The sequence below is a fragment of the Nicotiana attenuata genome, unplaced genomic scaffold, assembly GCF_001879085.1.
Source record: "Nicotiana attenuata strain UT unplaced genomic scaffold, NIATTr2, whole genome shotgun sequence".
NCBI lineage: Eukaryota > Viridiplantae > Streptophyta > Magnoliopsida > Solanales > Solanaceae > Nicotiana > Nicotiana attenuata.
In genome coordinates this window covers 179,548-206,573 of record NW_017671604.1, presented here as the reverse complement: position 1 = coordinate 206,573, position 27,026 = coordinate 179,548, and the positions used below count along the sequence as shown (strand labels likewise).

Here is a 27,026-nt window from a genome sequence, read left to right as displayed (position 1 = left end):
TTTTTTAGCCTATAGGATCGATCCATGCAATACTTCGTAACTCCCTTAAGTCGGGGTGTTATGCATAGCATTAGCGCACGGGCTATCATCTCCTTACTACCCAATTACTATCTTTAAGTTGTTACTTAAGCGCACTAGTTGATTCTAAACCGTACCCTATGCGTGCACTACCCGTCCCTTACCTATGGCCCTGGAGGTATTAGGACCTCTATTTGGGGTGGTTCTAGACCAGCCTATGTTACTTAAATGTGAAAATCTAGGCGATAAACAAAAGCAAATAGGACTTTTCAGATAAAGATCAAGTATAGGCTCATATTGACCTCCCCAACTTTACTAAATATCCCCAAATATGTTATTACATAGTTATTACAGACCAGAATAGCCAAATGAATTCCATAATGGCATCAGTTACACTATAGGGAGCCTTCATAGGCCCAAATAAACCTGGGAACCAGGCCTTCCACATAGCAGCTTTGAAGCATAGCAATGATTCACCCACATCACATTAAAACCAGGCTTCCAGTGTGTCAAAGTTCCCAAGGGCCTCAGGGACCCCGAGTAATGCTCACACTAGAACCACACATTCAGAAAGAGTTCATGAAGAGATTGGAAAACTAGCCCCCCAGTGTGTCAGAGTTCAAAGGAGTCTCAAGGACCCTAGACAGTGCACACACTGGGGTGGTTGAGAACCTAAAGGACTAAGAGTTAGTAAAATAGGGAGGGCCAGGTCTTTTTAAAAAGATAGTTGGATCTAGAAAAAAAATAGGATTAAGAACATGCAGTTGCAGGCAGAACTACACCAAGGAAGCATACAGAAATCATGCTTAAACACCAAGTTCAAATAAGTTGAAGTTTAATTAAACTAAATACTCATGCTAGTAATTAAGACAATCATGGTTTAATCACAGAAACAAACAAGCAGAAACATTTGATTTTAAACAAACGTGACATGTGAGTTAAGCAACAAGCTGACTGATTACATATTTGTAATGTGCAAAGTTCAGAACAAGTATAGGATTGACAAGCAGTGCAAGAGATCACTAAACCTTAGGCTAACTATGAAATGGATTCATATTATTCAGAGCAAATTAGTCCTAAGTTAACAGTGTTGCTAGATGAGATCACATAATCACATAAAGGACAGAGTCATGCTAGGAATTGAAACAGACTAGTCAAGCAAAGCATAGAGAAGGGAATTGCAAAGGTTAGGGCATACAAGTTAAATGAGAAAGCAAGTAAGTATACCACAGCAATGAGATTCCACAATAATTTTGGCCTTGGCTTTCAGCAGGCCAAAATCAATAGACACTTAGCACAGAAATCAGAACAAGAGAGCAAGAGAGTTTGAGTTTTAGTAGTGAGAATAGGAGAGTTCGAGTATTGTCTTTTATGGGGAAAAGGGAAGGTTTTAAATAGCACTGAATTAGAGCACACAAATAAGGTAATAAGTCAATCATACATATGTAAGGAATGAAAATAGAAGTAGAATCAATTTAAGTCAGATTCAATCAATTAACAGAACATAAAAGCATAAAATTAGGCAACTATTACTTAAATTAAGGGAAATATTGTACAAAAATAATCAGTGCTCAAGTACCAGATCAAATAAGGTAAGGAAATAATGAGAACAAGTAAATCGGACCAGATAAGGAAATATCAGTACCATACAAGAAGGAAAGACTGGAATCTTAGTAAAGATTTCAAAAACCCTAGTTTTGGGATAAATAAAATTAGTCAGCAATTAACACCTGAGTTAAGGACGGAAACATTGAGAGAAGTAATTGAATAATCGAAACCGTAGAAAAATAGGCAGAAATACAAAGACATGTAGATAAAAATAATTAAGGTAAGTGAAATCAGTCAGAAGTAATAAAGGAACTATAATAGATACACAGAGATGAAACACAGATTTGGTTTGTTTTTGAAAAATCAAAATCCTAATTTACGGGTAAATATAATCGGTCAAAAATAGTAGAGAAACTATAAAACATGGAGATAAAGATACCGAAACATAAAAGGAAAAATACTAAAAATGAAAATTGTTTCAGATCTAGAAAGATCTAAACCCTAGTTTTAGGGTAAGTAAAAGATTCAACCAAAAATAGGCAGATTCGACGAGTAACAAGGTAAATAATAACATTAAAGCACAGCAAAAATGAACCAAAATCTTGTTTGAACCAGAGGTCCAAAAGCCTAACTGAAAGATACGAAAATATTCGTACTCACAGAGGTTAGGATGAATATAGACGCAAATAACCAAAATATAAGAGATTTCAAACCAGATCTGGTTTGAATCTCTCGAGATCAACTTGCCATTTGAGGCAAACCAGTCAAGTAACATCAAAGACGGATAGTAGGTAAAGAAGTAAGACCAGATATGGTAAGGAATCAAGAAATGATTCCATTTCTGGGTAGGAATCATAGGGGAAGCGGTGATGGCGGGTTAGGGTTTGAGAGGATGAGAGGTGAGGACGTGAGGATTCAAGGACGGCGGGTGGGGAGAAATGAATTAGAGTTAGGGGGTTAGGTTAATTAAAAAGGGACGGACGAATGAGGGTCGTTGATCTAGAAAGATCAACGACCAGGATTAAAGGGGGAATTTGGGTCGGGTAAGAAAGGGTACTGGGTTAGGGTTAACGGGTATTTGGGTATTGGGCTGGTGTATATAATTGGGCTAGGTCCAAAAATTAATTAAGAAAAAAGGGCTAGATTTTAAATATTCAATTAGTTTAGTAAAACAATTTATAAAATTAATAAATAAATAATAAAAAATGTCATTTGTGCATGAAAATATTTTAATATAATTACCCAACATTATAAAAATATAAAAATTCATTTTTATATAAATAATGTATTTATGCATGCATATGGGCTATTATTGCAAAAAAGTGCAATTCTAGCCTTAAAAATGCAAGTGCAATTATAAGAAATGTAATTAAAATATTTAAGCACTACATGGGCATAAATGATAAATTTAGATGATTAAATCATCATAATAATGATATGAGGGATAGTTATTGGATATTTGTATAATAAAAAATACTGAAATAAATTTATTTAAAGCCTTTAAAATTATAAAAAAATTATAAAAACACTTATGCATGTTCGTAAATCTAATAATAATGCATGTGCACTATTTTAAAAATATATATGCATATTAAAATTATATGAGGGAAAAATTAGGTATCAACAGTATGTTGGGCTTGTGGGCCTTGTATGTATATTTGTGGGTTGTCAGCTGAAGTAGTTATGACGGCTTTGTCGGCACAGCTTTATATTTATGTTTAGTCAGCATTCGCAAATTGTCTTGCAATGTGGCCCATGGCCAAGGTATGACATTGTGGTGCGATTCGTGTTTTATAGGTTATGTGATGTGCTTGAAGCCTCAAATAAGTTTGTATGATGTTTTAGGATATGTTGGTATGTTTGGATGGGGTCCCGGGGGGCCTCTGGTGTGATTTGGATTGGAATCAGAGTGAATTTTGGAATTGTGTTATTGTTGATTTTCCAGGTCTGGTTTCCTTATTCGTGATCGCCAAGGCTTGTTTGGATGACAGATGGAGTCGGTCTATGCGATCGTGAGAATTGGTCTAAGATCCTGGAGCTTTTGTTGTTTATTCATCGCGAACACGGGTGCTGGGTCGCATCCGTGAACAAGGAAGGAGGATACCTGGGAAGCCCACGCGGTTGTTCTTCGCGATCACGAGAGGGAGTCCACGATCGCGTTGGGTTGAGATTATGCATCGTGTTCGCAGCTGATTTTCCGCATTCTCGTAGGTCATTTTAAGGTAGCAGCTTTTTGTTCTTCGCGATCACGAGGGACTTTCTACGATCCCGAAGAGGAACAACTAGGAAGAATATGTAATTTCAAAAAGGAGGGTTAGAGTATTATTTCACATTTGGACTTTGGGAGCTCGGATTTAGGCGATTCTTGAAGGGATTTTCAAGTAGTTGATTGGGGTAAGTGATTCTAACTCGGATTTGGTTAATAAAGATGAATGTATCATTGTTTTACCATTTAATTAGTGTTTTGGGTTGGAAAAATTGGGGAAAATTGTAGAAACTTCATAAACTATGAGGATTTGAAGGTTGAGTGGAGATTGAAAGTGAGTAATTTTGTTATGGTTGGACTCGTTTTTGAAAGGGTGTTCAAATTTTGTTAATTTTGTCAGATTTCGAGATGTGGGCTCGAGGTTGACTTTTTCAATTTGTTAAGAAGATAGCTTTATCAAATGGAATTGATTCCTATAGCTTGTGTTGATTGTATTAAATTATTTGTGGGTAGATTCGAGTCGTTCGGAGTCCGTTTCGCGAGGCAAGGGCTTGTTGGAGTTGGGATTTTTTGCACGTTTTGAGGTATGTAACAGTTCTAAACGTGGTTCTAAGGGTATGAGTCCCTGAAATACATGTTATTTGGTTGGTGTTGAGGTAACGCACATTCTAGGTGATGGGTGTGTGGAAGTGCACTGTAGTACTGTTTAGTTATCATACCTTGTTGCTATTCATGAATATCCTACTTGTTAGAGTAATTGAGCGACAATCCATGTTAGAAATCATGCTTAGACTATATGCTTGTTTCGTTGGGACCCACAGAGGTCACTTATGTTGTTGCGTTATTTGCTTAAATTGCAATTATTTTCTCAGTTACATCTATCATTTGCATATCATATCTCAGTCTATGTTGCCATTTAATTTTACATCATATTATCTTTGTTTGGGCTAATTGTCATGAGATTTGTGAGCCCGAGAGACTGGAGAGATTGATGACTGAGTGAGGGTGAGGAACTGATTGTGAGTGATATTTATGGGATCGGGATGCATGCCGCAGCATGATTTATTGATTCATGCCATGATTTGCTTATGTTAACGCTTGGTCAGGATCCGCCCCTCCGGAGTCTGACATACCAGCAGTGAGCGCATGTACCTATTGAGTGCGAGTGCCGAGTGATTGAGAGTGCTGAGAGATTGAGAGTGCGGAGTGATTGGGAGCACTGAGTGATTGAGCGTGCTGAGTTAGGATGAATACTCCGAGAGTATGAGTATATGGCATATCACTGTGTTGCATTACAGTTGACATGCATATTTGACATGTAGATATCGAGATGTAACATACCTCATCTTAGTCTTACTTGGCCTATTTTAGCCGTGTTGAGCTCAAACTGTTAAACACTTGAAAGCTAGTCTAAATTTCTGAACTGTCTACAAGCTGATTATGGGGCTTACTCTGAGTTATTATTGTCATTTTCCATATCTCTATTGCTGTTATCTGGATTTGGACTCTACCTTTTCGAGCTCGTCACTACTTTTAGACCAAGGTTAGTCCTGTTAATTATTGAGTAAATTGGGTCAGTTGTACTCATACTATACTCTACACTTTGTGTGTAGATCTAGGTACTTTTGGACACGGTGGTTGCTAGATTTGGAGTTTCATCTACTTGGAGACTTTTGAGGTAGCTGCCTTGGTGTCCGCAGAATTCGACTCTCCTTCTTTTCCTTTATTTAGCAGTGTTCTATCTTTCCAGACAGTTGTATTTAAAGTCTTGACTGTATTGTCATTAGATGCTCATATACTCAGTGACACCCAGATTTTGGAAATTTCGTATTTGAGTTGCATTATTTCTTATCGACTATTTATGAGAGTTTTTACTGTTAAATCTATTTCATCTTGTTTTCAAGTTAAAAATGCATAGTTATTTGTGGTCGTCAGCTTTCCTGGTACTATGATAGACGCCATCACGACATGTTGAGTCTTGGGTCGTCGCAAGTCGTATCATAGCATAGGTTACACAGTTCTCACGAGTCATGAATAGGTTTAGTAGAGTCTTGCGGATCAGTATGGAGAAGTCTGTACTTATCTTTGAGAGGCTAAGGAACCATTAGGAAAACACCACTCTCTTGCATTCTTGTCGTGTAGATTTGTGGATTCCAGAAACTAAACTTCCACTATTCAATTCTCTCACATATGGTGAGGACACGTGCGAAGAGATCGGGTGGATAGACACCAGTACCACCAGCTAGGGCCGCGAGAAGTCGGGGCTGAAATAAAGGTCGGGGTGCAGCTCATACAGTAGCTAGAACAGCACCTGTAGATCCACCAGTTTCTCCAGCTCAGGAGTAGATTCTAGATGTGGTTGAGCCGGTGGGGCCAGATGAGGCACCTGCTGTGCCCATTGTGATTCCAGGCCTTTAGGAGGCTCTGGCCCAAACATTGACTGTATGCACTAGCCTTGCTCAGGGGGTTTCAGTTCAGGCCGCACTAGACACAACTCAGACCGGGGGAATTGCTCAAGCTCGCGCAGCCTATACTATAGAGCAGGTGATTCAGGGACTTCAGACACCGGGGCACTACAAGCCTAGCCGATTCTAGTTTTTCAGGCCCAAGTGGGTCCACCAATGAGTGACGAGGAGTAGAAGAGGCTAGAGTGATTTGGGAGGCTCACGCCTCCATCATTCAGTGGGGCTGAGTTAAAGGATTCTCAGGACTTCTTGGATAGGTGCCAGCGGATTCTTTGTACGACCGGTATTCGGGAGGCTAGTGGAGTCTCATTTACTACTTTTCAGCTTCTGGGGGCACCCTTCATATGGTGGGAGGCCTATGAGTTGAGAAGGCTAGCTGATGCTGCACACATTATGTGGCACGATTCTCCATTATCTTCTTGGAGAAGTTTTGTCCACAGACCCGTATGGAGAAGTTGCGTAGGTAGTTTGAGCAGTTATGCCAGGAGGGTATGTCTATGACCCACTATGAGATGAAATTTCAAAAGTTGGCTCGTCATGCGATCTGGTTTGTTCCCACAAAGAGGGAGAGGATTAGGAGGTTCATTGATGGCCTCAACTATGGACTGCGCTTTGTCATGACTAGAGAGATTGCATTAGGTGCTAGGTTTAGTGAGGTGGTTGATATTGCTAGGCGGCTAGAGTAGGTCCGTAGTCAGCAGCATGCGGGGAGGGAGTCCAAGAGACCTCGTGGTGCAGGTGATTTTAGCGGTGTTTCTTTTGTAGTGCAGTTCCACCATAGCAGGGGTCGTCCTTATAGGCACGCTTAGAAGACTCGTCCGATTCATCGTGGTGCATCAGCTAGCCATTGTTCATATAGTGCTAGTCCGGGTCAGTCATCTCTCAGTACCTTCCTAGCTAAGAGTTCACCTCATGCTCCATCAGTTAAGGGTTCATCTGTACCAGGTCCTTCTAATAGTTATTCTGGCTCTCGAAGTCCAATCCAGTCTCCACCACCATCGGGGATTTCATTCGAGTGCGGGGAGTTTGGACATGTGTGGAGGTATCGTCCCTATCATTGTAGAGGTCCAGTTTAGCAAAGGGTTCAGGTTATGACTCCGCACCAGTTACTTCATGACCCGCTTAGCTAGCTCGGGGTGGGGCTCAGGCAGCTACAGGCCGCCCTAGAGGGGGAGGCCGATCAGGGGGTCGTGAGGCTCGATTTTATGCTTTCCCTGCCATGCCAGAGGGCGTTACTTCAGACGTAGTGATCACAGGTATTGTCTCAGTATGCTACATGGATGGTTCTATATTATTTGACCCTTGCTCAACTTATTCGCATTTATTATCATATTTTACTCGTTATCTGGATATGCCCCGTGAGTCCTTAGTTTTATCGGTTCATATATATACGCTGGTGGACGTTTCTATTGTTGTAGACCATGTGTATCGATCATGTGTGGTGACCATTAGGGGATTGAAGACGAAAGTTGATCTCTTATTGCTTAGTATGATTGATTTTGATGTGAATTTGGGTATGGATTGGTTGTCCCCATATCACGCTACTCTGGATTGTCATGATGACTCTGTCGTTGGTGATGCCCAGGATACCTAGGATCGAGTGGAGAGGTTCTCTGGACTACGTTCCCAATAGGGTGATTTCATATTTGAAGTCCCAAATAATGGTTGGGAAGGGTTGCTTGTCATATTTGCTTGTGTGAGTGATATTGGTGTTAATACTCCTACTATTAATTCTGTTCCGATCGTGCGAGACTTTTCAGATGTTTTTCCTAAAGACCAATCGAGCATGCTACCCGACAGGGACATTGATTTTGGTATTGACTTGGTGCTGGGCACTCATCCTATTTCTATTCCTTCGTATCGTATGGCACCGGCATAGTTGAAGGAATTGAAAGAGCAGCTTTGAGAGCTTCTTGATATGGGGTTCATTAGGCCTAGTGTGTCACCTTCGGGTGCACTAGTTTTGTTTGTGAAGAAGAAGGATGGTACTATGCGGATGTGCAATTTACCATAAGCAGTTGAGCAATGTTAAAATTCAGAACAAGTATCCTTTGCCACACATTGATGACTTATTTGACCAGCTTCATGAAGCTAGGGTGTTCTCTACGATTGATTTGAGGTCTGGGTATCACCAGTTGAAGATTCGGGACTCGGATATTCTAAAGAGGGTATTCATGAGCCGCTATGCTCACTATGAGTTCCTTGTAATGTCTTTTGGGCTGACAAATGCCCCCAACAGCATTAATGCATCTGATGAACAGTGTGTTCCAGCCATATCTTGATTCCTTTGTCATAGTATTTATTGATGATATTTTGATGTACTCACTTAGCCAGGAGGAGCATACACAACATCTAAGGATTGTACTACATAGGTTGAGGGAGGAGAAGCTTTATGCCGAGTTCTCCAAGTGTGAGTTTTTGCTTAGTTCGGTGGCGTTCTTGGGGCACATGGTGTCCACTGAGGGGATCAAGGTGGATCCGAAGAATATTGAGGCTGTTCAGAGGTTGCTCAGACCATCTTCAGCTACTGAGATTTTCTTGGCTTGGCCGAATATTATCGTCGTTTTGTAAAGGGTTTCTCGTCCATTACAGCGCCTTTGACCAGGTTGACCTAGAAGGGTGCACCATTCAGGTGGTCGGATGAGTGTGAGGAGAACTTTCGGAATCTCAAGACTACCTTGACCAATGCTCCAGTTCTAGTTTAGCCTTTAGCGTCAGGTTCTTATATAGTGTATTTTGATGCTTCTCGGATTGGTATTGGGTGAGTCTTGATGCAGGAGGGTAGAGTGATTACTTATGCTTCACGCCAACTGAAGCCTCGTGAGAAGAACTACCTTGTTCATGATTTGGAGTTGGCAGCCATCTTTCATGCATTGAAGATTTGGAGGCATTATCTCTATGGCGTTTCTTGTGAGGTATTTATGGATCATCGGAGTCTTGAACACTTTCTCAAACAAAAGCATCTAAATTTAAGGTAGCGAAAATGGTTGGAGCTGCTAAAGGACAATTATATTACCATTTTGTATCATCCCGGGAGGGCCAATGTGGTGGCCGATGCCTTGAGTAGGAAGGCGGAGAGTATGGGTAGCCTTGCATTTATTCATGTTGGCGAGAGACCACTTGCATCGGATGTTCAGGCCTTGGCCAATCAGTTCTTGAGGTTAGACATTTCGGATCCTATTCGGATTCTAGCTTGTGTGGTTTCTCAGTCTTTTTTATATGATCGCATCAGAGAGCGTCAGTATGACGACCCCCATTTGCTTGTCCTTAAGTACACGATTCACCACGGCGATGCAAGGACGTTTCTTGGACAGGTTCACATCGGGTTGCCTAGTACCGTGATAGGCGCCATCATGAATGTTGAGTTTTGGGTCGTGACATGAACGCCAAACTACCTATACTCTCGGCCTTTCTGCTCAAGGCATCCGCAACCACATTCATCTTGCTCGGATGATAAAGAACAGTGATATCATAGTTCTTAAGTAACTCAAGCCAGCTGCATTGCCCTATATTAAAATCCTTCTTCTACAATAGATGTTGCAAGCTGCGGTGAATGGTGATCGGGGTAAACCTCACGCGACACACCATAAAGATAATGCGTCCATATCTTGAGATCATGAACTATCGCAACCAACTCCAAATTTTGCACAGTCTAATTCTTCACGTGGGGCTTCAACTGATGAGAAGCATATGAAATCACTTGACCTCCTGCATCAATACACAACCTAACCTAACGCGTGAAGCGTCGCAATACATAGTGTGCATTCCTGATTTGGATGGAAAGACCAACATCGCTGCTATAGTTAATGAGGTCTTGAGCTTCTGATAGTTCGCCTTGCAGTCATTGGGCCACCTGAACAGAACACCCTTCTGGGTTAATCTAGTCAAAGAAGCTATAACAGACGAGAAGCCCTCCACAACCCGACGATGGTAACCTGCTAGCCCCAATAAAACTATAGATCTCGATCACTGTGGTAGGACAAGGCCAACTCTGAACTACCTCGATCTTCCTGGGATCCACCTTAATACCCTCTCCTAATACATCATGCCCCAAGAAAGCCACAAAATCTAACCAGAAATTGCATATGGAGAACTTAGCATATAGTTTTTCTTCCCTCAAAGTCTGAAGCACTACCCTCAAATGTTGCTCATGCTCCTCCATGCTACGCGAGTAGATCAATATGTCATCAATGAAGACAATGACAAATGAGCCCTGATATGGCTGAACACCTGATTCATCAAATCCATAAATTCTAACGGAGCATTACTCAAGCCGAATGACATTCTAGAAACTCGTAATTCCCATATCTAGTATGAAAAACTATCTTGGAACATCCGGAGCACGAATCCTCAACTGCTGATACCCAAATCTCAAGTCTATCTTCGAGAACACCCTAAAACCATGAAGCTGATCAAATAAATCATCAATGTACGGTAACTGATACTTATTCTTCACAGTAACCTTATTTAGCTAGCGGTAATCAACGCACATCTGCATGCTCTCATCCTTCTTATTCATAAATAACACTAATGCACCCCAAGGAGACACCCTTGACCTAATGAATCCTTTATCAAGCAACTCTTGAAGCTTATCGTTTAGCTCTCTTAACTCTGCTGGAGCTATACGATAAAGCAGAATAGAGATAGCCTGGGTGTATGTTGCTAAATCAATACCGAAATTGATATCATGTTCTGGTGGCATACCTGGTAAGTTAGCAGTAAATACATCATAAAACTCCCGGACCACATGCATTGAATCTATCACGGGACTCTCCACAGTAGTGTCTCGAACAAAGGCCAGATAGGCCAAACAACCCTTTTCGACCATATCTCGAGACTTAAAGAGATAAATAACCCGACTGGATGCACTACTAGATAAACCTTTCCACTCTAGCCAAGGCAACTCTAGGATGGCCAAGGTAACAGTCTTGGCATGTCAATCGAGAATGGCATAATGCGAAGACGACCATGCCAGGGATAAACTTGAAATCGATCATATCGAGTAATAGAAGACCCACTCTGGTCTCATAGCCACGAAAAGTCACTACATAGGACTGGTAAACCCGATTTACAATGATAGAATCATCCACCAGCGTAGACACATATTCATGAATACCAAGGACTCACGCGATACATCCGGATAAGAATCAAAAAGAGAAGATACATAGGAATAGGTATACCCTGGATCATATAGTACTAAAGCATCTCTATGGCAGATGGAAATAATAAATGTGATCACGGAATTAAAGGGTACTGCCTATGGTCTAGTTGGAAAGGCATAGCATCTAGCCGGAGCTCCACCTAACTGGCCTCCACCTCTAGGGCGACCCCTACCCACATGCTCTCTGCCTGTGACTAGCCGGATGGGCAGTGCGGCAGATGGTGCGGTAATCATAAGTTGATGGCCCTGCTGCAATTCCTTGCCCCGAAGTCTGGAACAAAACCTCTTCACATGATCAAACTCCCCGCCTTCTTAGAAACCTCTCGGTGTGGGAAATTTTTGACTCTGGATCTACCCTAGATAGCTAGAGTACCCAGTGGAGGAACTCTGAATAACCGATGGACGGTAGGTGCTCTCTGGAATGGCACTAAAGTAAGGCCACGTTGGAGCAACCCAAATAGGCTGTGGTGCTGGATATATGATCCTGCTAGGATGGTCCCTCACAAACTAACCTCTACACCCAAACGGGGCGCCGTTGAACCCTCTATAATTCCAAGGTCGTTATTCCCTGAACATGAACTCTCTGCCTTGAATGCGGATGCTCTCGATCATCTAATCTATCTACACAACCAGGGGGAAGAAGTCCCCAACTCTACCACTTGGGCCATAGTAACCCAAATCCCATAGTGCAAGCCCATAATAAACCTCTGCACCCTCTCTCCCTTTGTGGAATCTCGCCTCATATTCGCTCACAGACATCTCACCCTACTGGAGCTATTCAGACTGATCTTGTAACTCCTCCATCTGTGAAGCTGGAATGTACTTTTCTAGGAAGATGTGCGCGAACTGATCCCAAGTCAATGGAGGTGAATCTGCTGGCCTACTCATATGATAAGACTACCACCATCTACGCGTTTTCCCCTTTAGTTGAAAAGTGATGAAGTATACCCCGTTGGACTCCACTAGTCCCAAATTATGTAGCCTCTCTATGCAATGGTCAATGAAATTATGTGGGTTCTTTGACTGCTCACCGCAAAAAATGGGGAGGATGAAGCTCAGTAAATCTTAGCCGCTTCTTCTTCTCAATGGTCGCATATGGTCTGTTCTCTATTCTAGCCACTGCAATCAGCTGAACTCCGCCGATAGGTAGTACCCGTAGAATCTGATAAATGGCAGTAACATGCCCTAGTGCACGAGCGATAGGGGTTTGTGCTCCGCCTCCTGCCTAAGATGTGTCCGGGTTTGCTGTAAATAATCCAGCCGAAGTCATAGAGTCCATGAACCGCAACATACGGCCCATGACCTCCTAGAAGCTCGGTATAGTCATGAACTCTAGTAGAGCCTGCTTGACTGCAGGTATCTCATCTTGTTCCTCAATAATAGGATCCTCAATTGTGTCCACTAGTGTTGCCACTAGGGAAACTCCCGGACACCCTCATCCCTAGATGGAGCTCTATCACTCTTTTGGCCTCTGCCTCAACCTCTGATGATCGGGGGAGCAGGCCCTCTGCAACAGGATGATGCCATAGAGCGCGTTCTCACCATCTAAGAGAGAATAAGAGAAATATTTAGACATAAAATACATTGACACCACGATAGGAAAAGAATAAAGAGATGTTTCCTAACACCTTATAGCCTATCGAAGATAAGTACAGACATTTCAGCACCGATGCACAAGACTCTACTAGGATTGCTCATGACTCGTGAAACCTATATGAACCTAGTGCTCTGATCAAAACTTACAAAATAGTATAATAACCTTCTTACCCATCCTCGTAGGGGACGATTATCAATCGATTATAACTATCAAATTGTACATCCCCTCCAAGATTCTGCTTGCGTCTACTAGATGATGCAGAAACAGCACTAAATGTAGTTGGGCGAGAGCCTCCAATATCCAACCTAGATATGCTGGGAATGGATGATGATGATGGACTGGAAGATGATGGAGCAATAAAAGACGAACCATCATGCTGACTACCATGAAATCTCGGGAATGCAACAACTAGTGAGCCACCATGCTGACTACCACGAAAGCTCGGGGGTGCAGCAGCTGGTGAGCCAGTATGCTGACTACCATAAAAGCTCGAGGGTGCAGCAGCTGGTGAGCCAGTATGCTGACTACCATAAAATTCCGGGGGTTCAACAGCTGGTGAGCCACCATGCCGACTACTATGAAAGCCCGGTGAAGATGATGGTATAGAAGGGAGTGGGTACAAAGTTAAAAACGGTGTTACTTTGACTTCTTTTGGCATCCATAGAATAATACTAAACTGAATTATTAGATGGAGGGGGGATAGTGAACATGGTAGATGGCAATGAAGTCTACTGAAGAAGATGAGGAAGAGGAGGACTCATATTTGGCATACTTGAGAAAGTTAGAACAGATTGTTTTTTCTTCTTAGGTTTTGTTTTTTCCTTTCCCTTAGATGTCATATCGGTAATATAATCATAATAAAATACAAAACAAAAATTACAACAAGTAACAGTAAATATAAAATAATTAAACGACTGAAGAAATAAATAAACAACCTAACAAGTCATAAAAATATAAAATAATTTTGCAACATAATAGATAATTAAAGGAATAACATCAAATGTTTAATATGTCATAAAAAAACCTACAACAATTCTTCAAATATTAAATGATTGAAGGAAGAACAACCCAAAAAAGAATAACAAGTCAATCCTCATCGCTATCTTCATAGTAATCATCTAAGTCTTCATCATCGTCTGTTTCACTTTCATCTAGTAATTCTTTCTCATCACTTGTTTCATGTTCAACGCCTCTATCTTCGTCCTCATTTGGTCCAAGCACAGAAGGATCAAATTCTTCATATGTCCCTTCATTATGCTGCAATTCATCTACTAATTTATCATACACTATTGATTCAACATTTCAAATGTCATTCTGATACACCGCATCTAATGCATCTTCCACTACCACTCTACCCACGGGCTTTGTTTTCAAAACTACCCGCCATGCAGGCTTATTCTTGCTCAAAGAATAAGGAGCATAATACACTTGTTTCACCTTTTGTGTAATGATAAAGGGATCATAATGTTTATACTGCCCCATGTGTTTAATTTCAACTATTTTGTAATGAGCGTGCACCTTGGTACCTCTATTCGGTGTTGGATCATACCATTTACGTCGAAAGAGTACCAACTTTTTCTTCGTCCAACCTACAGCATACTCCAATTTCAAAATCTCTTGAAGCACACCATAATAATCAACATCTCCATCACGTTTCACCCACACCCCACAATTGTTGGTTTTCTTTCCATTAGACCATTCTTCTGTATGAAACTTGTACCCATTGACCAAGTATTTAGACATCATTCTTACTCTAGGGTCAGGTCCCCAAGCTATATCACGTAAAAATGGATCATTAATGCCATTAGCTGAATCATGAACCTATATATATAATTAAATATAATTTAGAATTTTAAATATACATATAATTAATTTACATATAAGAAAAATCATGCTAAATAATAAGTATTACTTACAAATTCTTTAAACCACTCTGAAAACTTGGGATAAACATCTTGCCCATATGTACCCACAAAGTAACTTCCATTATAACATTTATTAGTTAAATTAGTGGTAGATCTAATATAAAAGTCCGTAATATATACGAATATATACTTACCTATAATAAGGTTGGACCTCAGGGCAATTCGACAATAAATGTGTTGTAGCTGACTTTATCTCCATCTCAGACAACCTTCGCTTTGGACTATTTTGTGGACCTCCTCTACCTGGTTGATTAAAAAAGGAAAAGGATGGTTCCAAATGATAGAATTCGCCTCCATCGTCATGCCAATTCGATATATTTCTCAAACATGGCACATCATGTTCAATTTACATTTTCTGGATCTATTTTTTATGGTCCGTTTACATTTTCCAATAGTCCTGCATAGTGTTATTGTTAGATGAAACAATCTTTAAAGCAAATAAAAAAAAGGTAAATGATAAATTTCATTACCTCTCGAAGGGATACATCCGTCTACACTGAACTGGCGCTCCAAGCCATGCCTCTTGTGCAAGGTGAATTGGAAGATGTTCCATTACATCAAAAAAAAAAAACCAAGAGGAAAATTTTTTGCCAGCTTGTTTAAAGTGAATGGATGAAAATGATAATAGATTTCAATTAAGCTTAATTCCATGAAAGTCAAACGATATTAAAAAAGTTAGGAGTAAGACATATTGTCAAAAGTAGTCAACTAGCACTAAGAGTTTTAATACATTCTTCATACTTTCTCGTCTTAAAATTAGTACCCTCCCCAATATAATCAAATGAGATGAATTTCCTTTACAAATTAGTTAGTAAAATTAATTAGTAAAATTATCCCCAACTTGGTACAAACCAAACTAGGAGCAATTAAACAAAATCAGTGTATTTTTAAAAAAATAAAAATAAAGGAGGGTCACTACTAGAAATCCGCTAATTAGCGACCATAAAAAGCGACCAACGTTGGTCTGTTTAGTCAAATTACCGACCAAAACGCGTCCAAACAGGCTTGGTCGCTATTTTGATGGTCGCTTTAGTATACCGACCAAGGTTGGTCGCCAGTTACCGACCAAGGTTGGTCGCAAAGGTAAAAGGACCAACTGTACAATTTAAAGCACATACCGACCAACTTTGGTCGGTAATATATTTTAATAATTTAATTTTACCGACCAAAGTTGGTCGGTGTATTTAAATTACGTTATTTTATTAATTATTAAAATTTAAAAATTAGCGACCAAAGTTGGTCGGTAAAGTAAAATACATTTTTTTTTACAAAGATTAAAATATAACCATACCGACCAAAGTTGTTCGGTAAAGTAAAATATATATATTTTTTTAAAAAATTAAAATTTAACCATGCCAACCAAAGTTGGTCGGTAAAGTCTAGGTAATCCTTGTTCATTAACCGACCAACTTTGGTCGGCAATTTTTAATTTTTAATTTTTTTTTTAAAAATTAAGCGACCAACCTTGGTCGCTAATCAGCAGAAAATTAGTTTTTTAATTAGATACTGTCCAACCCAATTTAACTACAGGTCGTGATGGCGCCCAACACCGTTGTCAGGCAAGCCAATGCGGAAATATTGATAAGTTCTAGTTTTACTTTTCCAAAATAGTTACAACAATTTCTAAATGTGAATTAAAAACGAGTGGTAATTAGCAACGCACCATAATAATTATACAATCCCAATATAATAGTCTACTAATGTGTGTGCCAAGATCTAGTGTCACAAGTATGTGGGCATCTAGTAGAATACACAAAAAGAATAAATCTCTCCTACTGTCTGAACTAAAATAGACAGCCAAAAAGTAAAGAAGGACTCCATCACGCTGGTGAACAGCATAGGGAAGGAGCAGCTCACCGTGGAATCTCGGACTAAGATCAAGTATGCGCACCAGGCTGGTAACCAGATGTACCTACCTCAGATCCTGTACAATTAAGTACAAAAGTGTAGTATGAGTAAATAAACAATATGTACCAGTAAGTATCCCGTTAATCTCGAAGAAGTAGAGACGAGCGGTCGACTTGACACTTACTAGGGTCAATTAATATAAAAGAGTGCTATACTAAGCATGGATGTCACATTTAAATAACAATTTATAGCAAGAAGTGATAGGTCATTCCCTAGATGTTGTTACAGTTAGCCATTTACATTTAAGGGCATTTAGCAAGGCAAGTTATGAATAAGAATTCACATAGATATCATACGCACATCATGCCAAGGTCGTACGGCCCAGTCCAACATAAAGAAAATGTGCACTGCCAGAGGGTCGAATGGCGCGAACCATAGATGCATCTATCTCTACCGAGGCGATCGGCCCGATCCACAATTATTAATTATCATAAAAAAAGGCACATAAGGCACAATCATAGTCAAATAAATTCATACAAGTTATCAAGAAAGTGCATGTGTTCTTATACTTTTATTTCCAACCCCTAACAAATCCTAAGTGATCTCATTAACATGAAAGGATATAGATATTGGCAAATATAGCATGATACGGGCCCTAAACTACCCGGACAATTTAAAATAATAGTAGCTGCGCAGGGACTCTCGTCACCTCGTGCGTACGTAGCCCCCACAATTAGCAACACATGATTTAATTAACTCACCTATGGGGATAATTCCCTCTTACAAGGTTAGAAAGGAGACTCACCTCGCTCCCATGCGTACTTCCAATATCAAGAACGTGATCAAACCCTCAATTTGGAGCCGAACGATCCAAAACTAATTAAACGAGGTAGGAACTAGTCAATACAAGCTTAAGGGTTTGCTTTTTAATTACTAAAGTAATTTCCCAACCTTAAACACAAGCTTCCTAAAATCCGACCCCGGGCCCACGTGCCCGGATTCCGAAATTCTTCGAAGAAAGTTGTTCTTTATAACTTAAGGATCAATAATACATGATTTCTACTTCATTCCATAAATAATTTTGTGGTAAAATATAATTTTTATCAAAAGCCTAGGTTTTGCTCTAATCTCATGATTTTCCTTAATCTTTGTGTGTTAATCTACCCGAGGTTCAAGTATTAAACTAGAAATAAGTAGGATGAACTTACCTCAAGATACTAGGTGAAAGTCTTCCCTCAAGAGCCCAATAAATGAGTGAAAATGAGAAAATATGGCCCGGAGCCCGTAATAAATGAAGGCCACTGCCTTTTGCAATTTCCGCATCTGCGGTCCTGGGCCGCAGCTGCGCCCACTGCTTCTGCGGATAGAAGTCCGCTTCTGCGATCTGGGCCGCTCCTGCGGACAAGCCCACCGCTCTTGCGGTTTCGCTTCTGCGGATTAAGGGCCGCTTCTGCGGCCTTGGGCTGCCTGGCTTGGGCCGCTCCTCCGATAGGTGGACCGCTTCTGCGGTCTCGCACCTGCGGCTTACCAACCGCAGGTCCGGTTTTGACAGCAACCAGCAGCTTTAACCCTTTCCTAAATTCCTAACTCAACTCGAGCCGCGTTCGTTCGATGCTCGGGGCCCCGCCCGAACATACCTACAAGTCCGAAATGATAAAACGGGCTTGCTCGAACCCTCGAAACGCCCGAAACAATGCCAAATCTAAGAATCACCCCCAAAACCAATTGAATCAAACTTATGAACTTCAAGTTCTTCAATTTACTTCTGACGCACCAAAACGTACATATACCACTCGGATTGACACCAAATTTTGCGAGCAAGTCTTAAATGTTATATTGGACCTGTACCAGGCTCCGCAACCAACATACGGGCCCGTTACCAACATGATCAAGCATTATTCAATTTCATTAAATCCATAGAATTTCAGTTTAACAATTTCTAACAAAAATTCATTACTCGGGCTAGGGACCTCGGAATTCGATTCCGGGCATATGCCGAGGTCCCATATTTTCCTATGGACCCTCCGGGACCGTCAAAACTCAAGTACGGGTGTGTTTACTAAAATTGTTGACCAAAGTCAAACTTAGCCTTTTAAGAAAATCTTAGGGAATCAAGTGTGCCTATTTCAACAAAAACTCTGCCAAATCCCGAACCAACCATCCCCGCAAGTCGTAAATTAGTTAAAGCAAGCGCGAGAAGTCTTTTTATGGGTTATGGGGTTCTAAAAAGCAAAATGACCAGTCGGGTTGCTACATTCTCCACCTCTTAAACAAACGTTCGTCCTCGAACGGACATAGAAAAGTACCTGAGTTAGGAAAAAGATGGGGATATCTGCTCCGCGTGTCCTCCTCGGACTCCCAGCTCACCTCCTCAACTGGTTGGCCCCTCCAATGGACCTTTACCGCGGAAATCCTCTTGGATCTCAAATGGCGATCCTGCCTATCAATAATGGCAACTGGCTCCTCCTCATAACCCAGACTCTCATCCAGCTGAATAGTACTGAAGTCTAACATGGGACAAGTCGGCGTGATACTTCTGCAGCATCGATACATGGAAAACTGGATGGAATCCCAACAAGCTGGGGGGTAAAGCGAGCTCGTAAGCAACCTCCCCAACTCGCCTTAACACCTCAAATGGTCCAGTAAACCTTGGGTTCAACTTGCCCTTCTTCCCGAATCTCATAACCCCCTTCATTGGCGAGACTTTCAAGAGGACCTTCTCGCCAACCATGAATGATGCATCACGCACCTTCTGATCCGCATAACTCTTCTGTCTGGACTGAGCTGTATGAAGCCTCTCCTGAATCAACTTTACCTTTTCCAAGGCATTTTTCACCAAGTCTGTACTGTATAACTTAGCCTTACCAGGCTCAAACCACCCGATAGGAGAACGACATCGCCGACCATATAAAGCCTCAAATTGAGCCATCTCTATGCTGAACTGATAGCTGTTATTTTAAGCAAATTCTGCCAAGGGCAAGAACTGATCCCACTGTCCTCCAAAGTCAATCACACATGCTCTGAGCATGTCCTCCAAAATCTGAATTGTTTGGTCTGACTGTTCGTCGGTCTGAGGATGGAATGTCGTGCTAAGCTCCACACGGGTCCCCAACTTACTCTGAACAGCTCTTCAGAAATGGGAAGTGAACTAAGGGCCTCTATCTGATATGATGGAAACAAGCACACCGTGCAACCAGACTATCTCCCAAATGTAAATCTAAGCCAATCTCTCTGAAGTGTAAGTAGTCACAATCGGAATAAAGTGTGCCGACTTGGTCAACCTATCAACAATGACACACACTGCATCAAACTTCCGCAAGGTCTGGGGCAACCCAACTACGAAGTCCATAGTAATGCGCTCCCACTTCCACTCAAGGATAGGCATCTGCTGAAGTAGGCCACCTGGCCTCTGGTGTTCATACATAACCTGCTGGCAATTCAAACACTTAGCCACATACTCGACTATGTCTTTCTTCATCCGCCGCCACCAATAATGCTGCCTCAAGTCACGATACATCTTCGTAGCACCTGGGTGAATAGAATACCGCGAACTATGTGCCTCTGCTAGAATCCTCTTCCTCAAGCCATCAACATTAGGAACACATAGGCGACCCTTGTGTCGCAGGACACCATCCTCGCCAATAGAAACCGCCTTGGCACTACCCTGTAGCACCGTCTCTCTAAGAACTGCCAGATGCGGATCATCAAACTGTCGGGCCTTGATCTCCCCCAATAATGAAGACTGAGCAACAACACACGCAAGGACTCGGCTAGGCTCTAAAATATCCAACCTCACAAGTCTGTTAGCCAAGGACTGAATGTCCAAGGCTAGTGGCCTCTCCTTTGTTGGAATGAATGCCAAGCTACCCATACACTCTGCTTTCCTGCTTAAGGCATCCGCGACCACATTTGCCTTGACCGGATGATAAATAATGGTGATGTCATAGTCCTTCAGTAGCTCAAGCCATCTACGCTGCCTCAAGTTGAGATCCCTCTGCTTAAACAAGTGTTGTAAGCTGCGATGATCAGAGTAAACCTCACATGATGCCTCATACAGATATTTCCTCCATATCTTAAGAGCATGAACAATCTCTGCCAACTCTAGATCGTGCACAGGATAATTCTTCTCATGAATCTTCAGCTGACGGGAGGCATATGCAATAACTCGCCCCTCCTGCATCAATACACAACCCAAGCCAACACGTGAAGCGTCGCAATATACCGTAGACATCCCTGAACCGGAAGGCAACACAAGAACTGGTATTGTAGTCAAAGCCGTCTTGAGCTTCTGAAAGCTTGCCTCACAATCATCGGACCAGCAGAAAGGAGCACCCTTTTGGGTCAATCTAGTCAGAGGTGATGCAATAGATGAAAAGCCCTGCACGAATCGCCGGTAATAACCTGCTAACCCCATGAAACTCCTGATCTAGGTCACTGAGGTTGGACGTGGCCAACTCTGAACTGCCTCAATCTTCTTGGGATCCACCCTAATACCCTCTCCAGACACAATATGCCCCAAGAATGCCACTGACTCCAGCCAAAACTCACACTTGGAGAACTTAGCATATAGCTCTGCTTTCGCAAGGTCTGAAGCACTACTCTCAAATGTTGCTCGTGCTCCCCCAGGCTATGTGAGTATATCAAGATGTCGTCAATGAAGACGATGACAAAGGAATCAATATAAGGTCTGAACACCCTGTTCATCAAGTCCATAAATGCCGTTGGGGCATTAGTCAAGCCAAAGGACATCACCAGAAACTCGTAATGACCATATCTAGTCCGGAAAGCAGTCTTGGGAACATCTGAGTCCCGAATCATCAACTGATGGTATCCTGATCTCAAGTCAATCTTAGAGCACCCTAGCACCCTGCAACTGGTCAAACAAATAGTCAATGCGCGGCAACGGGTACTTGTTCTTGACGGTAACCTTGTTCAACTGGCGGTAATCAATGCACATCCGCATGGTCTCATCCTTCTTCTTTACAAACAACACTGGTGCACCCCAAGGCGACACACTCGGTCTAATAAACCCCTTTGCTAACAACTCCTCAAGCTGCTCCTTCAACTCTTTCGGAGCCATACGGTACGGTAGCATAGATATAGGCTGGGTACCTGGAGCTAGGGCTGTGCACGGATCGGATCGGATCGAATTTAGCACATTTCGGATTCGGATTTCGGATTTTGGATTCTAGAAAATGCAATCCGAATCCGATCCGAATTATATCGGATTGGATCGGATTTTAAATTTTGGATCAGATCGGATTTCAGATCGTATTATGCCTCAAAGTTGCAAACTAATATGTATATTTTCTTTGTAAAAGAGGCAATACATTAAAAAAAAGGTTCATGTTTATGCAATAATGAGAGTACTATGGTGCAAATATAGCTAAATCTCGCAATTGTAAAGGTAATAACTTGGAGGAATATGTAAAGGAAGTACTGACTATCTAAAATTAAAGTGTAGTACTTATACATTGCCTAACAATTTCGGATTTCGGATCGGATCGGATTAAAATATACCAATCCGAATCCGATCCGAAATCCGAAATTTTAATAAACACAATCTGAAATGCGATCCAATCCGAAATTCGAAATCCGGAATTGAATGGATCGGTTCGGATTTTGGATATCCGATCCGAATGAACAGCCCTACCTGGAGCCAAATCAATACAAAAATCAATATCACGATCCGGTGGCATGCCAGGAAGATTAGAAGGAAACACATCGACGAACTCTCGAACTACTGGAACAGAATCAATCGTCGGAGACTGTGGTGGTGTCTCGAACATAAGCTAGATAAGCCAAACACCCCTTCTCGACCATATGTCGTGCCTTTAGGAAGGAAATAACCCGACTAGATGTATCAACTGTGGAACCCTTCCACTCCAACCCTGGCAACCCTGGCATTGCTAATGTAACAGTCTTGGCATGGCAATCAAGGACGGCGTGGTATTGGGATAACCAATCCATGCCTAGTATGAGCTCAAAGTCGATCATATCAAGCAACAGGAGATCTGCTCTAGTCTCGAAACCACAGAATGTGACCACACAGGACCAGTAAGTCCGATCCACAACTACAGAATCGCCCACAGTAGTGGACACATGAACAGGAGTTCCCAAAGGCTCAGGAGGAATAACCAGGAAACGAGCAAACAGAGATGATACATATGAATAGGTAGAACCTGGATCAAATAATACCGAAGCATCTCTACCGCAGACGGAGATAATACCTGTGATAACGGCATCTGAGGCCAATGCATCTGGTCTGGCCGGAAGAGCATAGAATCTGGCGGGAGCGCCGACTGGCTGGCCTCCCCCTGACTGAGCAGTAGTTGGTTGACCTCTCCCTGTCTAGCCTCCACCTCTAGGACGGTCTATACCTGTTTGTCCCCCGCCTCTAGGAAGCTGGGCAACCGGTGCTGAAACCATGGGCTGCTGACCCTGCTGAACTACCTTTCCCTGTAGCCTGGGGCAGTATCTCCTCATATGACCAAGGTCTCCGCACTCAAAACAACCTTGCGATGCGGTGGCCTGCTGTCCCGATGGCTGACCCTAATGGCCTGAAGACCCGCTAGAAGAAGCTTGAATAGCCGGTGGACGGTATGAACCCTCCGGCATAACATTGAAATAAGAACTAGAAGAACCCTGGGGACCTAAATACCCACCGGAGGAACCCTTAATAGCTTGTGGGTGATAAGAACTCTCTGGCATGGCACTGAAATAGGGGCGCGCTGGAGCACCCCGAGCGAGTGGTGGTGCTGAATATGGGGGCTTGCTGGGCTGACCCCTCCCAACTGACCTCTATCCCTAGCTAGGGCACCTCTGAATTCTCCGGAGAATCTAGCCCTCTTCTCCTGCTGCATCTGCTCCCTACCTCTCAGACGGTAGCCCTCGATCCTCCGAGCAATCTCTGCCACTAGCTGATAAGGAGTCCTCATCTGCACCTCTCCGGCCATGTTAGCCCTAATGCCAGAATGCAATCCTGCAACGAACCTCCGCATCCTCTCCGTATCAGTAGGAAGTATCATCAATGCATGGCAGGATAACTCAGAGAACCTCGCCTCACAGTCGGTCACAGATATCTGACCCTGCTCAAGCTGCTCGAATTGATGTCGTAGCTCTTCCCTCTCGGAGGGTGGGATATACCTGTCCCGAAATAACTGTGTAAACTCACTCCAAGCGATGGGAGAAGAACCTGCTGGCCTGCCAAGAACATATGACTGCCACCATCTACGAGCCCTGCCCTCCAGTAGGAAAGTAGTGAAGTCAACCCCATGCAACTCCAATATCCTCATGTTGTGCAGTATGTCCCTGCACCTATCAATGAAATCCTGGGCATCCTCATGACGCTCACCCCGAAGACAGGAGGGTGTAGCCTGGTCCATCTGTNAACTTATAATATTTCCTCTCAAAAGGATACATCCATCTGCATTGAACAGGCCCTCCAAGTCGTGCCTCGTGTACAAGGTGGATTGGAAGGTGTTCCATCACATCAAAAAAACTATATGGAAATATCTTTTCCATCTTACTAGAAGTTACACGAATGTTCTGATCCATCCGGAGTAGGTTTTCTTCCCTTAATGTGGTAGAACACAAGTCTTTGAAAAACAAACTGATCTCCGTGATGGGTTTCCAGATTCTTTCAGGCAAACCACAAAATGCAATAGGCACTAAGGTCTCCATGAAAACATGACAGTCATGACTTTTCAAATGGCTCAACTTCCCTACCTCCATATCTACTTTTTTTCCAAGATTCGACGCATAACCCTCAAGCATCTTCAATTTCGTAACCCAATCACAAATTTGCCGCCTTTCCTCCAAAGTGAATGTGTAACTTGCTTTGGGCTTGAACACCTTATCATTGTTTGTTGTCTGCAAGTATAATTCAGGCCGCCTGCAATATTCTTGTAAGTCCATTCTAGCCATCGGGTTATCCTTTGTCTTACCTTTAACACCCATCACTGTGTTAAACAAATTATCAAAATAATTCTTCTCAATATGCATGACATCAAGGTTGTGACGGAGAAGATTATCCTTCCAATAAGGCAACTCCCAAAATATACTCTGTTTCGTCCAATTATGAGTAACGCCATATCCGGGGAATCTATAAGGTGGAGTTTCAGTAACTTTACTGAAGTTCTGGACCCTCTCCCAAATTTTCTCACCTGAAAGTATCGGAGGTGGAGAATCATATTCCATTTTATTCTTTTTGAATGCATTTTTCATCCTTCTAAACTCATGATCATGAGGCAAGAATTGATGATGACAATCAAACCATGATTGCTTTCGTCCATGTTTCAAAGTGAAAACTTTACTATTTTCCATGCAGTAAGGACAAGCTAGCTTCCCAGCAGTCATCCACCCAGACAACATTCCATACGCAGGAAAATCGTTAATAGTTCACATTAAATTAGCACGCAAATTGAAATTCTGCTTGGTTGATATGTCATATGTTTCAACACCATCATACCACAATTATTTTAGCCCATCAATCAAAGGTTGCAAATATACATCAATCAAACTTTTCGGATTACGTGGACCGGGGATAATACAATTTAAGAATATATATGGACTAGTCATGCACAACTCGGGTGGTAGATTATAAGGTGTAAGAAATACAGGCCAACATGAATATGGTGTCGCAGATACAGAAAAAGGCGTGAAGCCATCCGCACACAGACCTAACCGAATGTTCCTTGGTTCACTAGCAAATCTGGATATGTCCTATCAAAGTGCTTCCAAGCTTCTCCATCTGAAGGATGACACATAACACCAGGTGGTCTTCTATTTTCAAAGTGCCATCTCATATGAGGAGCAGAACTCATCGACGCATATAACCTCTTTAACCTAGATATAAGAGGTAAATAATGCATCGCCTTGATCCAAAACGTCTGACCTATATCTATATTTATATAGATAAGGGTATGTTAGTGTATCCATCCCTTGTATTACAAAAGTGTTAACGGATTATATTTATATTATTTAGATAGTAAATATAAAAGTAATTTAAATTTTGACCAATGTTGACCAAATAACCGACCAAAGTTGGTCGGTTATTTTCTAGATATTAAAAATATCTAGTAAGATATTTGGCGGGTTTTCTTTTCCCGCCCAGCGGCCCCAAATAATTACAGATGATAGCCCAAATATACAAATCATATATATACATAATCAGCATATATGATTTGTATATTTGGGCTATCATCTGTAATTATTTGGGGCCGCTGGGCGAGAAACCCCCCCCCCCCCCCCGTAACTGTAGGCAGTGGCGAAACTAAGTAGAAGGAAGGAGGTTTAACCCCTTTGTCAAAAAATTATAATGTGCAAATAGGGTAAAACTGAATTAGTTAGTTATATGCAAATTGTTGATTAGTCCCCCTAACATGAAAAAAAAATAATTTTTTAGTGTAGCGGTAAAGATGTTTCAAAAGTAAATTTTTGACTCTGCCGCTTGTGACAGCAAGTAATTTCTTAAAATATTTTTTTGACGTCTTAAAAATGAAATAAAGTATCCAAAGCAAAGAAACACCGCTACTTGGGTTAATTATTTCCTCATCGATATGACAATTGCCAGTTGAAAATCAGGATTAGGATGATACCAGCAAAGACTTTTTCTTTTTTAAAAATAAAATAATACGTAATAATAAAGGAAGCGCGCAATAAATGAAGGAAACCTAATTGTTCCTTGAACCATTTATAACAAGGGGCCAACTGCCAACTCTCTCTTCAACTCATATACGTACGTTTTTTCTCATACATACGTACTCCCAATCTTTCCCCAACTCTCAACCGCATTCCGTTAGGCACTTCTGATCATTCTTTCGGCGTTTTCACATGCACCACCAAATTACTAATCAACTCTCTCGGCGGCTATATGCTGACTTCCTCTTAAATGTTGAGTTCCCGTAAACAAGAGTGTACCATTTTACTTCACTCGTTTCGACTGTCAAATTTTAAATCAATATTTAATGTTTTAGCCATTTAGGATGGTTAATTTTTCTAGCATCTTGTAATCATATAAACGTGTTTTTAGTTTGTAAATTGTGCGTAATAAAATGATACAACATCTTGCTCATATCATGTGTCTTTTAAAATTTTTGCTTACCATTTTAAAAAGATATTTAATAGTCTTAATTATAAGAATATAGTTATTTAGGATTGTTAATTTCTACCAACTTGGAATAAGCGGTGCTATAGTTACAATTTGCAAAATTGTGCGTAATAAAATGATAGAACATCATGTTAATCATATCACATA

General features: G+C 41.6%; 1 protein-coding gene across 1 annotated transcript; it reads right to left on the bottom strand.

Moving 5' to 3' along the window:
* Nucleotides 1-12,425: 12,425 nt before the first annotated feature.
* On the bottom strand, nt 12,426-13,653 carry LOC109209234 (mucin-1-like). Its single transcript, XM_019372462.1, has 2 exons — nt 13,216-13,653; nt 12,426-12,623 (listed from the first exon to the last, which is right to left on the bottom strand). The coding sequence occupies exons 1-2, from the start codon at nt 13,651-13,653 to the stop codon at nt 12,426-12,428; spliced, it is 636 nt and encodes a 211-aa protein (XP_019228007.1).
* Nucleotides 13,654-27,026: the final 13,373 nt, after the last annotated feature.

Coding starts and splice junctions, on each gene's coding strand:
- LOC109209234 (XM_019372462.1), bottom strand. CDS start 13,653: ATGCCAAAAGAAGTCAAAGTAACACCGTTTTTAACTTTGTACCCACTC. Junction 12,624..13,215: donor AGCAGAATCTTGGAGGGGAT/GTACAATTTGAT, acceptor GACACATCTTAG/GCAGGAGGCGGAGCACAAAC.